This window comes from Poromitra crassiceps (genome assembly GCF_964638095.1).
Source record: "Poromitra crassiceps genome assembly, chromosome: 8".
Classification (NCBI taxonomy): domain Eukaryota; kingdom Metazoa; phylum Chordata; class Actinopteri; order Beryciformes; family Melamphaidae; genus Poromitra; species Poromitra crassiceps.
In genome coordinates, this window is record NC_139629.1 from 22,967,778 (window position 1) to 22,985,624 (window position 17,847).

Here is a 17,847-nt window from a genome sequence, read left to right on the forward strand (position 1 = left end):
GCAATTGAATTTGCAAAGTTATGTGATTTTTTTTGCGGTAAAATTGCGAGAACTGGCAAAACTTGCAAGTTGAGGAACCAGTTTTGCAGAGAAATCCTAGAAATTTTGAAAAATGGCAAAGATTGCAGAGATTGGTTGAATTTGCAGAATCGCAATTTCCTGGAGAGACTGATTTCATACAAAATCAGAAAACAGAATTTAAATTCAGTCGTCTGCTGGAACAAATCTCATCACTTTCAATCTAAGTAATTTACACAAAAACAAGATCTCAATTCAAGACTTTCGAAACCTTTTCAAGTCATCAAAGTCAAGTCCCGAGTCACCAGAACCCAAGCCAAGTCTCAAGCAAAGCACTTCATATTGTGACTTGAGTCCAAGTCTCATGACTCAAGTTTCTCACCTCTGGCTTGAGGTCATTTATTTGATTGCATGTTTGTTTGCGGCCGTGTTGCTGACGGCTGTATAACTGTTGTGTTTACAGGATAGTGTGGAACACTGCATCATAGGAGTCACCATTCTCTCCCAGCTGACCAATGAAATCAATCAGGTAGGCTGAGGCTCCTCCTCCTCCTCCTCTCTCTCCTTACTTGTCTCCTTTCAATAATAAATAAATAAATAAAATCAAATATAGTGTTAATAATGAAATGTTTAATACAAAATGTTTAATTGGATAATATTGTCCGTTTGCTCCACAGGCCGACACAACACATCCCCTGACCAAGCATAGGAAGATAGCGTCATCGTTCAGAGATTCTTCCCTCTTTGACATTTTCACTCTCTCCTGCAACCTGCTCAAACAGGTATGCCTCTTACTTCAGCTGTGTTTTGGGTAAAGGACAATAATCTGGAACTACTACAGTTTGTCTACATAACTCAGCATTTCACTCTTGTTTAAACTAAATAAACGAAGTTAGTTCTACTGATTAATCTCTTTTTCGGAATGGCAGGATTAGCCTAGTTGTTAGTGAAATCATACCCCAGATTTTTAAGGCTACACAGTGGGAAACTGCGCAATTCACAAAATATTGCGATGATCACAAACTATTGTGATACTTGGTAATATTGAATATCAGCCCAAGCCTATGGCTAATACAGGGTTCCCACGGGTCATTGAAATCCCCGAAAGTGTGTGCATTTGAGGTAGGGGGGAGGGTCAAGGTTTTGAAAGTTATGAAAATAGACATAAACAGACATGGGTCATTGAAAGTGTTTGAATTTATATATTTTGTGCAAGAATTGAGAGTGAGAAGTCTTCACACATTCAAACCTCTCCATGTTCTCAATTCTCTGTGTTGTAGTAGTAATGAACCTTGATTTGTGTCTCAAACCGCCCTTTTGGGTCCTTGAATTTGAGGGAATTGGGCCTGGAAAATCCTTGAATTTGATGTTTAAGGATGTGGGAAACCCTGCTAATATCAAATCAGTCACAAAGGAAACTATTGATAGGAGGTGTGTGTGTGTGTGTGTGTGTGTGTGTGTGTGTGTGTGACTTGTGGCTGATGTCATTGTTGGGTTTTGCTCTCCAGGCGTCGGGGAAGAACCTGAACCTGAACGATGAGAACCAGCACGGCTTACTGATGCAGCTGCTGAAGCTCAGCTACAACTGCCTCAACTACGACTTCATAGGAACTTCCACAGACGAGTCGTCGGACGACCTCTGCACCGTACAGATCCCCACCTCCTGGAGATCAGGTACCTGCTGCGTAGAGCTGTGCAATAAAATCCACACGGCAATATAGCGCAATATTTTTTTCCACAATACTGTATCGATATTTCAGAAAAGTATCGTGATATATCGCTATATCGATTTTTTGCAAAGCCGTGTCTTCAGTGACACAATAAGAATACTTTTTATTTCAGTGCGTTCAGTAACACACTCAACACTCGGTAGTTTTGACTCAATTTGCCCACTAAGTTATCAATATAAAGAGATGTACATATTATTACACTACCTGGGTGGTACACAGCAAATTACATTTTCAGTAAATTATGTAGAGTATTGCAATTTATCGCAGTATGTATTGTATCTAGGGCTGTGCGATTTTGCCTAAAACTAAAATTGACGATTTTTTCTCTCAAAACTCGATTTTCGATTTCGATTTATTATACTATTATACTTCTCTAAACATTTGTTGCCCTGCAGAGCTCTTTTCCCCCCTTTTTTCCATAATTGACAACTTACGCTTTTACTCTGAAGGTAGAACAACTCAACTTCCTGTTTTAGCTTGCCGCTGCTATGCTTAACTTCCTGGCTGTTGCTTGCTAACTTGACACTGGTGGATTTGCGTGTTCCTCCGTGAGATAATTATATTAGTGTCTAAGCGACCACCCGTGCTCGGAGTTATATCTGTACTAGAATAACACAAAGTCACAACAGGAATGCGTGGAACTGCGATAGCAGTTAGGGGGAAATTCAGACACACAGGGACAGGTGAGTCAGCTGAGGCAGCCATGAATACAGCCAATCTATCAGTACTCGGTGGCCTCACGTGTTGTTTTGTTATTATGTGAACTGGCAACGTTTCATCGTCCGGTGATAATGTCTGTGTTCGTGTGCGCGCGTGAGTGTGTTGTGGCAATCGTTATCTTGTAGGCTACAGCCTGCAGTGCAACAAGCTGCTTTTTGGTCGGAGGTGTTGAAATAAGTCCATTGTGCTGCTGTTTTTAGTAGCCAGTATCACAGCCTCTAGAGAGACTTTACACAAGTAGCAGCATGCGTACATGAGAGAGAGCCGCCCCGCGTAACGTACTTACCCTAGTTAACCCTTGTGTGGTGTTCGGGTCTGTGGGACCCGTTTTCATTTTTTATTAAAAGAAAAATGATACAATTAATTATTTTTTCAAACTGAGACTCACTGACTTTGGCTCATTTTCTGTGAAGAACATATATCAGAATACATATTTAATGACCACACACCATACACCCCCCCCCACAAATTTCTATTACATATAAGATGTCCAGGTCCACTGGACCCGGGGCTAATAGAAGTGTGGAAATTGATGTTCTGTGTACCACACACACACACACACACACACACGCACACGCACCCACACACGCACACACACACACACACACACACACACACACACACACACACACACACACACACACACACACACACACACACACACACACACACACACAGCAGGCCTAGACAGGAGGAGGACAGAGTGTAGGTACACAGAACATCAGAGGGTCAAATGTGCGAGAAAATGAGAGCAGACAGTGTTGACAAACAATGTTGCAACCTTGTGTGGGAACCGCAGGTGCAGAAACACAAAAGAAGCAGTTCCCACACAAGGTTGCAACATTGTTTGTTGTCTGCTCTCATTTCATTTTTGTCTGCTCTCATTTTCTCGCACATTTGACCCTCTGTCTTGCGGGAATCTTTATTTTCTCACACTCTATCTGCTACAAATTGGAGGCGGGACACTATAATTATAGCTTTGCCAGTGTGGTTTCTTATCACAACCGATCAAGATGGCCAAAAGGTACTCTGCGCAGAGGGCCCTGCAATTGATTTTGGAAGAGAGAGAAGTTTTTGATGATGATGTAGAGGGAGAGGATTCAGAAGAAGAGGTTTCAGAATTTGAGGATCACATTTCTGAAAATTCTGAGTCTGACAGTGAAGTTATAAATGTGACCTAACAAAGGTAAAGGGCAAATATTAACCATATATATTGTTTATACTGCTTGTAATTGGGATAAGGTAAACATCTGTTCAGTATTTTAACATAAAAGTGTTTGATTTGTGAGGCATTAAAAGCCACAAAATGCAACGGGTCCATCAGACCCACAAACACTGGCTGAGTAACAACAATATGAACATTACACAAGGGTTAAAGTGAAAAAATAATAATAATAATAATAATAAAAAAAAAAAAAAAAAAACGATTTTACGATTTTCATTTTTTTAACATCGTCCTAAGTAATTAATTCGATTACGATTCAAAATCGATTAATCGCACAGCCCTAATTGTATCGCAATGTATCGTGATACAATCGTATCGTGACCCATGTATCGTGATACGTATCGTATCGTGAGGTCCTTGCCAATACCCAGCCTTACTGCTGCAAGTGGTCAAGGGTATTTTGGAGGTTTTGAAAATGATTTGATTTGTTGGTGCGACATTAAAAAGACTTATGCTGCCTTTACTACAGGTCCAGTGATGTCCAGTTCAGATATTTTGCCTAAATCCAATTTTTGTGACCACCTGTTTACATCTACTTTTAAAAGTGATTCACATCCACTACCTGTGTGTACACTTGCTTAACACTTGAAACAACCCGAAACGCATAAAACACTTTACATTTTTATCAGTTTACTTATTTACCCATAACCAAACCCTAACTTTAACCAAGTTGTTTTATTTGCCTAAACATAACCGTAACGCCAACGTTTGGGATATAATTCAACATTTTCAAATTAACTGACACGCCGATTCATATCTGATTTGTTTCCACATTATGGATGAGGCCCAAAACGGATCTGAGAATATCCCATCCCAATGTGCATTTTTCCTGCTTAGACGTTCATAATACATATCCGATATGTGCCACATGTGAGCCAAAAATCTGAATTGGGTCAGTTGTACCGGACAGTCTAAATGCGGCCTTAGAAGAAGTCTTAAATGTAACTTTCAGGCACCCCTGTGATTGTCAAGTAGACTTCTGTGGTAAAATCATCTATTCATGTGTAACAGTAACAGTGTGACTTTAATAAATGTTGACCCCTGTTCCCCTTCTTTCCTACAGCGTTTCTCGATTCCTCCACCCTACAGCTCTTTTTCAATTTATATCATTCCATTCCACCGTCCCTTTCCCCGTTGGTAAGTAGAGGAGGCGCGTTATGTTGATATATCCAGAATTAACCATGAAGCTTACAGTATATACGATCCTGCATTGTGATGACTTAAGAGAGTGTGTGTGTGTGTGTGTCTGTGTGTGTGTAGGTGTTGTCATGTCTAGTTCAGATAGCCTCTGTCCGGAGGTCTCTATTCAACAATGCAGAGCGAGCAAAGTTTCTTTCACATCTGGTGGACGGAGTGAAGAGGATACTAGCAAACCCACAGGTACGCATGCATCTGCTTCACACACATCAGTCAAACCCACAGGTACGCATGCATCTGCTGCACACACATCAGTAACCCACAGGTACGCATGCATCTGCTTCACACACATCAGTCAAGCCCACAGGTACGCATGCATCTGCTTCACACACATCAGTCAAGCCCACAGGTACGCATGCATCTGCTTCACACACATCAGTAACCCACAGGTACGCATGCATCTGCTTCACACACATCAGTCAAACCCACAGGTACACATGCATCTGCTGCACACACATCAGTAACCCACAGGTACGCATGCATCTGCTTCACACACATCAATAACCCACAGGTACGCATGCATCTGCTGCACACACATCAGTAACCCACAGGTACGCATGCATCTGCTTCACACACATCAGTAACCCACAGGTACGCATGCATCTGCTTCACACACATCAGTAACCCACAGGTACGCATGCATCTGCTTCACACACATCAATAACCCACAGGTACGCATGCATCTGCTTCACACACATCAATAACCCACAGGTACGCATGCATCTGCTTCACACACATCAGTAACTCACAGGTACGCATGCATCTGCTTCACACACATCAATAACCCACAGGTACGCATGCATCTGCTGCACACACATCAGTAACCCACAGGTACGCATGCATCTGCTTCACACACATCAGTAACCCACAGGTACGCATGCATCTGCTTCACACACATCAGTAACCCACAGGTACGCATGCATCTGCTTCACACACATCAGTAACCCACAGGTACGCATGCATCTGCTGCACACACATCAGTAACCCACAGGTACGCATGCATCTGGTGCACACACATCAGTAACCCACAGGTACGCATGCATCTGCTTCACACACATCAGTAACCCACAGGTACGCATGCATCTGCTGCACACACATCAGTCAAACCCACAGGTACGCATGCATCTGCTTCACACACATCAGTAACCCACAGGTACGCATGCATCTGCTTCACACACATCAGTAACCCACAGGTACGCATGCATCTGCTGCACACACATCAGTAACCCACAGGTACGCATGCATCTGCTTCACACACATCAGTAACCCACAGGTACGCATGCATCTGCTTCACACACATCAGTAACCCACAGGTACGCATGCCTCTGCTTCACACACATCAGTAACCCACAGGTACGCATGCATCTGCTTCACACACATCAATAACCCACAGGTACGCATGCATCTGCTTCACACACATCAGTCAAACCCACAGGTACGCATGCATCTGCTTCACACACATCAGTAACCCACAGGTACGCATGCATCTGCTTCACACACATCAGTAACCCACAGGTACGCATGCCTCTGCTTCACACACATCAGTAACCCACAGGTACGCATGCATCTGCTTCACACACATCAGTCAAACCCACAGGTACGCATGCCTCTGCTTCACACACATCAGTAACCCACAGGTACGCATGCATCTGCTTCACACACATCAGTAACCCACAGGTACGCATGCATCTGCTTCACACACATCAGTAACCCACAGGTACGCATGCATCTGCTTCACACACATCAATAACCCACAGGTACGCATGCATCTGCTTCACACACATCAGTCAAACCCACAGGTACGCATGCATCTGCTTCACACACATCAGTAACCCACAGGTACGCATGCATCTGCTTCACACACATCAGTAACCCACAGGTACGCATGCCTCTGCTTCACACACATCAGTAACCCACAGGTACGCATGCATCTGCTTCACACACATCAGTCAAACCCACAGGTACGCATGCCTCTGCTTCACACACATCAGTAACCCACAGGTACGCATGCATCTGCTTCACACACATCAGTAACCCACAGGTACGCATGCCTCTGCTGCACACACATCAGTAACCCACAGGTACGCATGCATCTGCTTCACACACATCAGTAACCCACAGGTACGCATGCATCTGCTTCACACACATCAGTAACCCACAGGTACGCATGCATCTGCTTCACACACATCAGTAACCCACAGGTACGCATGCATCTGCTTCACACACATCAGTAACCCACAGGTACGCATGCATCTGCTTCACACACATCAGTAACCCACAGGTACGCATGCCTCTGCTTCACACACATCAGTAACCCACAGGTACGCATGCCTCTGCTTCACACACATCAATAACCCACAGGTACGCATGCATCTGCTTCACACACATCAGTAACCCACAGGTACGCATGCATCTGCTTCACACACATCAATAACCCACAGGTACGCATGCCTCTGCTTCACACACATCAGTAACCCACAGGTACGCATGCATCTGCTTCACACACATCAGTAACCCACAGGTACGCATGCCTCTGCTTCACACACATCAGTAACCCACAGGTACGCATGCCTCTGCTGTCGTTCTTACACTGAGATGTATGCCCATCTAGGGTTTCCTGTCTCTACCGGCACATGCAATTTTTTTCCTTTTCTCTCTTTCTGTTTTTTAATTATGTGCAAATAAAAAAAGTTAGCTAGCTGGTCGTTTGACTGGTGAAATGTGTGTGTGCTTTAGTGTTTGCCGGATCCTAATAACTACCATGAGTTCTGTCGTCTGCTGGCGAGGCTGAAGAGTAACTACCAGCTGGGGGAGCTGGTCAAAGTAGAAAACTACCCCGAAGTCATACGCCTCATAGCCAACTTCACTGTCACCAGTCTGCAGGTGGGTGTGCACAATTTACTGTCTGTTAAGGCTTTTGTTGATGTTGTTAATGGGTGTTTTTTACTAGTACATACATCTTAATACAGCTTGATGAAGAAATACTAGTGTTGGATCCATTTTTAGTACTAGGCAGCCTGATTTTAGGCTATTAAAATGAGGGCTAATTTGTATAGCTTTATTAGCTAGCCTAGCATACCATTGGCTAATGCTGCGTTAGAGACAAAGTCGGCAGGTCGGAATCTTCCATTTCTGACATCCAAGCGTTCCAGGTGCACAACTGACTCTCCGTGAAGTCGGGGTAGATGGATTTGCCCCGGGTTTACAAGTAGGAACTCTGACTTTGAGTGGGATTCCAGTGTACATTTTCTAGTAGGTCGGAAACAGGTGTCTGGAACACAGAATAATTCTCAAATACGTCTACTGGCAAAAACAACAGCTTCTAGAGTTACTTTGACTTAGCGATATGGTGTGTGTGTGGGTCTTGTCCGCAATGTGTTCTTGACAGTGTAAAAACACTAAAGTATGGAAAAGAGATGATTTTCTGTATGTCTCTATACTGGCTAAGATCTTTCCCCAACATATCTCATGCATGGAAGCCAAACTTCAAAATATAATTCCCCCATAGTCCCTACTATAAATTGATTACTTCATGAAGTACCGAAATTGATTTGGCGTAAAAATCACAATAATCAACCCGAATCACAACAACCTGAATGTTGGATACCTTCAAATGCGTCTCAGGGGTTCTGACCGGGGGCATTTCAGCGAACATAAATCAAAGTAGAGGAACAGTGTCATTTTTTAACATTGACCCTAAGATGGTGGTTTTCAGGTGCAAGTGGAGCTTAATTGCTCCTTTTTAGAGAGACCACCAGGAAGGAAGGAAGTCATTAGCTTATGGAAGTGCCCGGCATAGTTCTGAAAAGTCCTGGAGTTTGGCATCAGGGCCGTGGTGGGAATGCTCTAAAGCTGTTTTTTTTTAATACTTTATTGCAGGTATAGCATTGACATTCAACATGTGTTCATTATTCCATTCATCCTGCAACATTTATAATTTGTATATATTTTATGTACATCACCAAAATGTGGAGAAAGGAAGAGAAAAAAAGAAAAAGGGGGGGGGGAGAAAAGAAAAGGAATAAACATTAATTACCAGCACCAGCACACGCACGGACGCACGCACACACACACACATACACACGCAAACAAACCAAATAGATAAGGCAAAAGGGGATAAGAGAACGAAAAGTAAAATTTAGTCAAAAAGAACATGCATACCAGAATCTTCCTGTGCAAGAAAAGAAACCCAAACAACAACAAAAAACATACAATGTTGGACTTCCAATTACTGTAACCTCTATATGGTTACAGAGAGTATTCCATTACTGTAACCTCTATATGGTTACAGAGAGTATTCCATTACTGTAACCTCTATATGGTTACAGAGAGTATTCCATTACTGTAACCTCTATATGGTTACAGAGAGTATTCCATTACTGTAACCTCTATATGGTTACAGAGAGTATTCCATTACTGTAACCTCTATATGGTTACAGAGAGTATTCCATTACTGTAACCTCTATATGGTTACAGAGAGTATTCCACATTTGAACAGTTATGTGGAAAAATGAGTTATCATTATTTAACCCTTGCCACAAGATGGAAAACATGGCTATAATTATGAGACCAAAAGTTACCCATAATTGCATGGTGGACAGCATGTGAGAGTGTATAGTACTCTCTACCAATATGTCTCTCTATAGTTAATATATGTACACATTCAACTTAATCTACTTATGTATTTATTCATTTATTTCCCCCTCTCTCCCACCTAGTTTAAAGCTCTATTCGATGAAATCAGTTAGAAATATCACTCTTCATGGGCATTTGCTGGTTAAAGAGTAGAAAAGCCCCTCAAGTGAACACTCACCTGTTTCTCTCCGTGTGCCTCAGCACTGGGAGTTTGCCCCCAACAGCGTTCACTACTTGCTGAGCTTATGGCAGCGTTTGGCAGCATCTGTCCCCTACGTGAAAGCCACTGAACCTCATCTGCTGGAGACGTACACGCCCGAGGTCACCAAGGCCTACATCACTTCACGGCTGGAGTCAGTCCATGTCATCCTCAGGTAACATCTACTCTCTCTCTCTACCCAAACAACGCAGTTCCTCTGTGTAGGGTGTGCTCAGACTGCTCAACTGCTTTCAACCTGCCACTTTTTTTTTTTGCCACGGTGCCAAATTCAAGTCACGCTGTCAGATTGAGGCACCCAGGCGCTATCAGACCTCTTCACATTTAGTGATTCTCCCATCTTAAATTTTCCTCTGTCCTGCATTTCTTCATTTGTTGAAGTGGGTTCTCATGGGTTACAATGGTTTTTGTTTTTTTGTTTTTTTAAGTTTACTTGACATATTTAGAGTAGAATTCCAGCATTTTGGGGTTTTGTAAATCGAGGATAACACAACATCTCTGCACAGCGTTTGCTAATACAAAATGTATAGTAATGCTATATTTTCATACAAATAATAATATATAAAAATGTGAAGATATTTCTTATGTAATAACTTTACCATGCATCATTTGTACTTGCCTTTCGCCCATTTTAAGAACAGAGCGATTGGCAAACAAGACACCCCCCCCCCCCCCCAAAAAAAAAGGAAAACGACAACAATATATAATCCGAATGTCTGCGCCTCCCATATTCCTCAACTACTGTTCATCCTACCATCGGCTTCATGTGCAGCTCTGTAGGAAGTGAAGTAGGGATGGGGAATTGTTTTTCATATCGTGCTGTGATGTGCAGGAGCGGCAGGTAAAAATTATAAAACTAAGCCTGCGCCTGAATGGGGGCTTGTTCGCTATTGTGAAAGTTAGCGTTGGCACAATACTGAGGGTTCCTGGCTGTTGGCAGACAACTTTCGGGTGCATCACCGCCACCCACTGATCTGGAGTGTGGACTAAAATCTCTCGCATTATTTGAGGTCACCTCACGGGAGCGGCTCTTCGCTCCCCACCTCTCCCCTCTCCCCGCGAAGTGAGCACGCCCAGACAATCCTAGACGGGAGACAGGGCCGACGATTCTGCTTGTTTCTCTAAATTGATATACTTTTGCGACGTTCAGCGGCGTTCAAATTTCGTTGGTGGCTTATAGACTCCTGTGGTATGATGGAGCACGGCTTTCCCCCCCTCACTCGAGCTGATTAACACATTCAGTGCCACGGGGTTTGCCAAAAGGTTGCTATAAAGTGCCACATAGGCTCCAATGCATTTTAAAACAGTCATATAATTTCTTTAATAATTACTATGTAAACACTGAACACGCACAAATAACGATGAGACTCTCTTCTATCACCTGCAAAAAAAAGTTTATTGATCCCATTTTCCGTTCTTTAGTTATGAGCCGGAGAAGATAGCTTGATTTGACCAAAAACAGCCATTTTTTTCTAGAAACCTGAGATATTCAGCCTTTTGTGAAAGGAAGCATTTCAAGCACATCATTGACTCATTGCTAATATTTTCTGATGTAATGACACCTCAAAAATAATTTCCTTCAATAAAAGAGTGAAAACAAAGGAATTTTGTTTGGCCAAATAATATTTTTTAGCTGCAACCAGCAGCGCTGGCCCCTGCGTGCGCAGACCCTACACCTTCTTGCTGGTCTTGATTTACTGCTGGTGGGCATCAGATAGCCTATTCTAGCTTGTTTGCTCTCTGTGCATCGAGCCTGCTGCAGCTGCCTGGGTCTGTTGTATGCTGTAGTGCCCTGCGTGCCCCACCCCCCCCCCTCCTTCTCCCCCGTTGTGGGAGGAGTGTCTCTCTGGGCTCTGCTGTGAGTGCGTTTGCTCTGCGTGTGCTCTGCACTGAAAAGTCCGCTACATCCAGCTTTTTTACAGCCGCGTGTATTTGTCACCAGCTCCCATGCTTCCAGTTGAGAATAATAACAACTCCACATGCGGATGGGCTGTAGCAGCGGACACGGAGGTGCTCAATTGTGACAGCAGATTGGCTGCTGCAGGCACAGCGTTAACGTTATGCTTCAATGAAGCAGCTGCATACGGACGGATGCGATGCGATTTCCTTTTCCCCAACGACTTCTTCTGTGTGTTTTACTCCACGTTCTCTCATCTGGAGAGCGCTGTCGCCACCTAAGGGTTCTGTAAAATAGGTTAGACACATTCAATCGCTCTCATATTGTAAGAGGCGATGTAAGAGGCTTAGATCGACACCCCCCCGTCAAAAAAACTATTTGGAGTTATTGACGCCATTTGGCGTCGCTGGCAGCCTACGGTAAATTTCTCTTGACGCCATATGGCGTCGCTGGCACTCAATGTGTTAACAGAGCTCTGTGGGCGGATGTGCTCCGCCAGAAACATCTCTAAGTGTACAGTAGGGGGCGCATAAGTAACATATGATACTTGTGATACTTACAACTTATGATAGTAAATTAGTTAAAATCACCTTAAATATCGCTGTCGAAAAGCCAATTGGCGATCACTCCCTTCAATCGTCAATGTACGATTTGACCGCCAAATGGCACATCCCTGAAGTGAAGCACTCTCATCAGTAGCGGAGCGTACACCGGGGCAGAGGGTGCGCCCCCCATCCAAAAAAAAAAAAATTTGCATGCCAGGCCAGGCCTGAGTGTGAGAGCAATTCAATCAATAGACAATAACATTAGTGTGTTTAAAATGAGATATTCCACTAAATATGGCTAAAACAGATTCAAACGTGCAAAAAAGGCACATTTTTCTTCGCCGCCGGCCTTAATTGGAAAAATAAATAAATGGGATGGGATGGGGGGGGCCTAAGAGCTTCGCCCCCTCTGGGCTGATAGGGTCGCTCCGCCCCTGACTCTCATCCTACCGTTGGCTTCAAGTGCTGCTCTGTAGGAGGTGAAGCACTCTGGTGCTGCTCTGTAGGAGGTGAAGCACTCTGGGGGAGCAAAAATCGACTTTCACTGACCTGCCTGTCCTCTAACGTGTGTGTGTGTGTGTGTGTGTGTGTGTGTGTGTGTGTGCTCCACAGAGATGGTCTAGAAGACCCTCTGGATGACGCGGGCCTGGTGCAACAGCAGCTGGACCAGCTGTCCACCATCGGGAGGTGCGAGTACGAGAAGACCTGCGCTCTGCTGGTGCAGCTCTTCGACCAGGCGGCGCAGTCCTACCAGGAGCTGCTGCAGTCCACCAACTCCAGCACGGCAGACGTCACTGTGCAGGAGGGTGAGGGTAACGCTGGTTTGGGATACTTTTTTCTATTTTCATCTAATTGAATTGAACAGTTCACTTTGAAGTCAATTGCAATGGCGTTTTGAAGCGCAAATATGAAACACCGTTTTAAAAATACAGTAGCTACGTTAAAAATAGAAAAGTGGCAGGGAGGATTACCTGCTTCCATCCAGCCGTCTGGCATCCAGTTAGCTAATAGCACTTTTGGCACCAGGAAATAGTCGAGTTTCAAATTCAGACAACGGAGCACAAATAATTCCAAATGCACAGCATGACTATAATCTCAGTGTCTGCTCTCTATCCGTTCATTTTGCTTTGAGGATTTTCAGTCTTGGAGAGACTAACTGACGCTCCTCTGCCTGCCTGTGCAGGTCGGTTGACGTGGTTGGTTTATATAATTGGCGCGGTAATTGGCGGACGGGTGTCATTCGCCAGTACAGATGAGCAGGACGCCATGGATGGAGAGCTAGTCTGTCGGTAAGAATACAAGAAAAATGTGCTCTAATATAAAAAGCTCACTAGCTTATTATACTACATCTGCTCTCCCAAGCTGTAAACAATAGAACGTGTGTTTCAGGGTGCTCCAGCTGATGAATCTGACGGACTCTCGGCTAGCCCAGGCCGGGAATGAGAGGCTGGAGCTCGCCATGCTCAGCTTCTTCGAACAGTTCCGAAAGATCTACATCGGTGACCAGGTGCAAAAATCGTCAAAGGTAAATATGACTTTTCGACACCCCAGGATCAGGGCCGTGCATCTTCACTGGCCTCACCATTCCATTCCATTACGATTCACCGCTCAACGATTCAGTTCGATTCCACGATGCATCTCGATGCAGCTCAATCTATGGCATCCTCGATTTTCTATATTATTACTACACATGGCTACTTTTTCCTCGATTAATACTCCCAGTCGTCCGACTGTATGTAATATGAACTCCCTTTTTTGTGTGTGTGTGTTAAGAATCAGAATGTCAAAATAAATGTTAAAAATAAATGTCTTCTCATTCAATTAAATTGTAAACTAAAATAAGTAATAGGCTATTGCAATTATTGTAATTTAATTCTTCCTATAGTCAAAAAGAAAATTTCAGATATCCACAATGTCAATGACATTCTGCCTATAATGACATTCTGCCTATATAATAATGCACAATTGTCATTTCAAATATCGACTCTACCTAGGACAAATTATGACACTTTTGCTATTCATGTATGAGGCTTTCAATTTCAGATATGCACAGTTCCATTTTGATATCAGAATCATTTTCTCTGAACTGAACGTCTTTATTGATATTTTGATCTGTAACTTTATCAACCTTGTTTAATTGTAAAGCTTAGCTTGTAGAAAATAGGGTATAGATGAAAGTCTGGCAGAACAGTTAAGAGCGTATCGCCACCTGTGTGATTCTTCAATGAAAGAATACAATGAGGTGCAGATGGCATTAACGTCGTGAATATCAGAATGTTGGACAGCAAACGTCTGTGAAAAAACATCTACAGGACAGGTAGCCTATTGGTCAGATAGAAATCTCACAGAAGGCTAAACACTAACCACTGCACGATGGTGGAGTCGTTTTATTTTGTATCATGGAAGTTTAACATTACTTGGCTTGTGTCTTCTTAACAGTCAAATGAATGCAACGGTGAAGTCCCACCTGGCACGTCACGAGCGCGTCGGAGCCGCTCCCGGGCATTTTAGTCAACGTGTGTGATCCCACCAGGCGCGTATCAGAAGCGTCCCAGAAGCGGCTCGACGCCTCGCTCCGCTAAAGATACGCGGCAGTTCTATTTTTCACGGATGACGCCTGGAAGCTGCGTCAAGCTGCACAGAGCAGATCGTTCAGCCCGGAAGTCAGACACAGCAACTGCACGAGAATCCGGTCGATTTTCATAATAAAACACCGTGTGCAGACCCATACCGACTCCTTCTCCTTCTCTCCCCCCTTAGTCTTTCAAGTAGACGAAGAAATGCAAGAGTTCTCCTCCTGCTAACAGGCACTGTATGACAAATAAAGAAATAATTTCAGCCTACTTACCCATGGTAAGAGCACAACAATCAAGGGAAAATGACCAAATCAAAAGCAAGTCAACGACAGACTGTGTTGTTTGTGTGTTGTGCTCTTTACATCCACCCCGTTGTACACACAGTATCGCGCGATCTCGTAAATCCCGCGCGATCTTGCATCCAGCTGCCAGGCAGCGCTCGGAAGCGCTCCGCTTCTGAAACGCGTGCGGTGGGCAAAGCCGCGGCGCAGCCGGAACTCTGCGCAGACGGTCCTGGTGGGACCAAGGTGGTGTAAGTTGTAACAGTCGCTGAAGCATGATTACGTCGTGTGACTTTTTATTTCTGTTGAGTGCACCGCACCATAAACCAGCCTCGCAAAGGCAATCGAACAATACATGTTTTCAACCGCTGCCTTTTTTCGAAGTTTTACTGCAAGAAATGTGGATGTTTGACTAAATAACGCCGCGCTGTAGACGTTCCGCGTGCTACACTGCCCTAACAATATTTTTTTTTACATTTGTTAGAATCGTCCGCGTCGCGATGCCCCCCTACTCGGAATGTCTCTGTACGTGATCGTATAGCAGGGAGCAGAGCGCGAGTAGCCGTCTGTAGCATGTGCCCATAGCAGGAGCCCACTGCTCATTTAACCCCCGGCCTGGCTACGCTCCGACCCGTCCCTTCCCCCACTCAACCTGGACTAACACCCGGTGACAGACAGACAGACAGACTCTCGGGCCACGTCGATGGGAACCAGCAGCTCTTTTGTCCTGAGCTGCGTTTTGTGTCCGACAGTGCTGACGGCAGCGTTTTCTATAGTGTCCATCTGACTCTGCGTGTTGTTTTACCACACGGCCCCCCGTGCACCAAGGCGTGCTGACTGACTGTGCGTGTTGTTTTACCACACGGCCCCCCGTGCACCAAGGCGTGCTGACTGACCCGAGTGTGTTCTCTTTGTTCTGCGCAGAAACTGCAAAATGTCAACGGCCAAGATAAGTGACGGACTGTAGCAACAGTAGCTTCTTCTCCCCCCACGTGTTTGTCTGTGTCTGGTTTGGTTTTAGCGCCCCCTGGCCCTCGTCAAGTGTCAGCGCAGAACCCCCAGTCCTAAAGTGTTGTCAGTCACACCCGTAGCAGGATAGCGCGGGGGCTAATGGCCCAATCCCACCGCAGCTAGTAGCGCGGTCCCGCTCCGCTCGACTCGACTTTTGGTCTCATCCCACCGGTATAAGCCGGCCCAGCTCGGTTTGATTTGGGGCTGAGTCGTGCTACTTTTAGTACCTGCCTCGTCGGGGTTCTATTCTGCTAACCCGGGTTCATACCGTGACGTGAAAACATTGTAGGCGACTGATTGGTCAGGCAGAATCGTGTTTACTCTCTATATCCTACTGACTGTCAATGCAGCGCTGCATACCAGTTTACTTACCTTCTCTTCTCTTCTATTATGCTTTTCTATCAGTCTTTTGTTTTGCTGCCTTCGCCTCTGGTGAAATAAAATCGGCGCGGTGGTTTCAATTGTCCAAAAGTCCGCTGCTCTGAAGCGCTTGTGTAGTTAGTGCTGCGTCGGCTCCGCTAGGCCGCAGGCGCTTGGTGAAGCCGCGGTTTTGCCTGGTGAGAGGCCGCGGGGGTAGAGGCTTCACTCTAGCGCAACCCCCGTCCCTCGCGCCCGCCCCTTTAGCAGCGCTTGTGAGTTTTGACTAACAACAAAGTGATATCCATTCTCCTGGTCGATTGTCACTTTTGCCCATGTAAACTGTAACACCCGCCCAACATGCTGTGATGCTATGAGCTGGCTGCTCAGGCCAGGATCAAGGACTGTGATCATGCCAGCACTGCTCTCTCTCTCTCTCTCTCTCTCTCACACACACACACACACACACACACACTGTAGGTCATTTAGAGGCACCAGTATTTCATAAACAGTTTAAAAGTTCTGTGTATGGATTTAATTGTAACGTTATGTTATAGCCTATTTCAGAACATGGGTGGAGGGCAGATATGCGGTCGCTGTGACGACCAGGTGTGGGCGGGGGCAGATGAAGGGCGGTCGAAGCAGAACGTCCATCGGGTTGAAGCAAGTAGAGCCGAGTGGTGACGGGCTGTGCAGGGCTGTAAAATGTGGTGGAATTGAGCCATAAGCCTCCTTTTGTATCGGCTTAGCAAACAGGTCAGTAGTACAAGTGGCCGTACAGTCAATGAGTGTGTTTACAAACCACCGCTGCGAATTGGATGTTAACCTGGTTTTGGCAACGCCCCAAGTACTGAAACTGCACTGTAAACAGCCTAATCTGATTAATGAGGGTAAACTCATAATCAGACTAAGCCAAATCCAGTTAACCGAGAAACAAACAACAGGGAGCAATGGAAGCCAAGAGCGATCCTTACAGTATATCATGTCATCTCAAGATCAGAGTTAATTATCTTATCTCAAGATCAGTGTTAATTATCTTATCTCAACATCAGAGTTAATTATCTTATCTCAAGATCAGAGTTAATTATCTTATCTCAATCCTTAACCTGTCATCTCAACATCAGAGGGTTCGACCTGTGCAAGCCTGCACCGCTTAGGCCGGATTCACACAGGATCCGTCGCTCGGCACACACACACACACACACACACACACACACACACACACACACACACGGCGAGAGAGCTCAGGGTGAACTTTATGAGGATGCAGCTCTACCTCACACTCCGCTGGCCAATCTATACGCCCCCCCTCACACACACACACACACACACACACACACACAGCTCTGCTCTGTTTCACTCTTCTCTTCTCTCTCTCTCTCAAAAATCACAGCTGGATATCTGTTCTTCTCAATAAAAACCCTCCGACTAGTTTGAA

The 17,847-nt window shown here is 44.8% G+C and overlaps 1 protein-coding gene across 4 annotated transcripts in view; it reads left to right on the plus strand.

Annotated features, from left to right (window-relative positions):
• Nucleotides 1-17,847, plus strand: part of xpo7 (exportin 7) — a 61,147-nt gene that overhangs the window by 27,123 nt on the left and 16,177 nt on the right. For 2 of the 4 annotated variants that reach the window (XR_014552921.1, XM_083640905.1), the window contains exons 5-14: nucleotides 482-547; nucleotides 696-800; nucleotides 1,527-1,692; nucleotides 4,757-4,830; nucleotides 4,954-5,073; nucleotides 7,627-7,773; nucleotides 9,727-9,899; nucleotides 12,797-13,005; nucleotides 13,368-13,473; nucleotides 13,574-13,709. Coding sequence is in view for 3 of the 4 variants with exons in the window: in XM_083640905.1 (XP_083497031.1) it covers nucleotides 482-547; nucleotides 696-800; nucleotides 1,527-1,692; nucleotides 4,757-4,830; nucleotides 4,954-5,073; nucleotides 7,627-7,773; nucleotides 9,727-9,899; nucleotides 12,797-13,005; nucleotides 13,368-13,473; nucleotides 13,574-13,709 (1,302 nt within the window). In the remaining variant the exon portion in view is untranslated. The remainder of the gene's footprint in view (nucleotides 1-481; nucleotides 548-695; nucleotides 801-1,526; nucleotides 1,693-4,756; nucleotides 4,831-4,953; nucleotides 5,074-7,626; nucleotides 7,774-9,726; nucleotides 9,900-12,796; nucleotides 13,006-13,367; nucleotides 13,474-13,573; nucleotides 13,710-17,847) is intronic. The other 2 variants (XM_083640906.1, XM_083640907.1) reach the window with 2 other exon arrangements.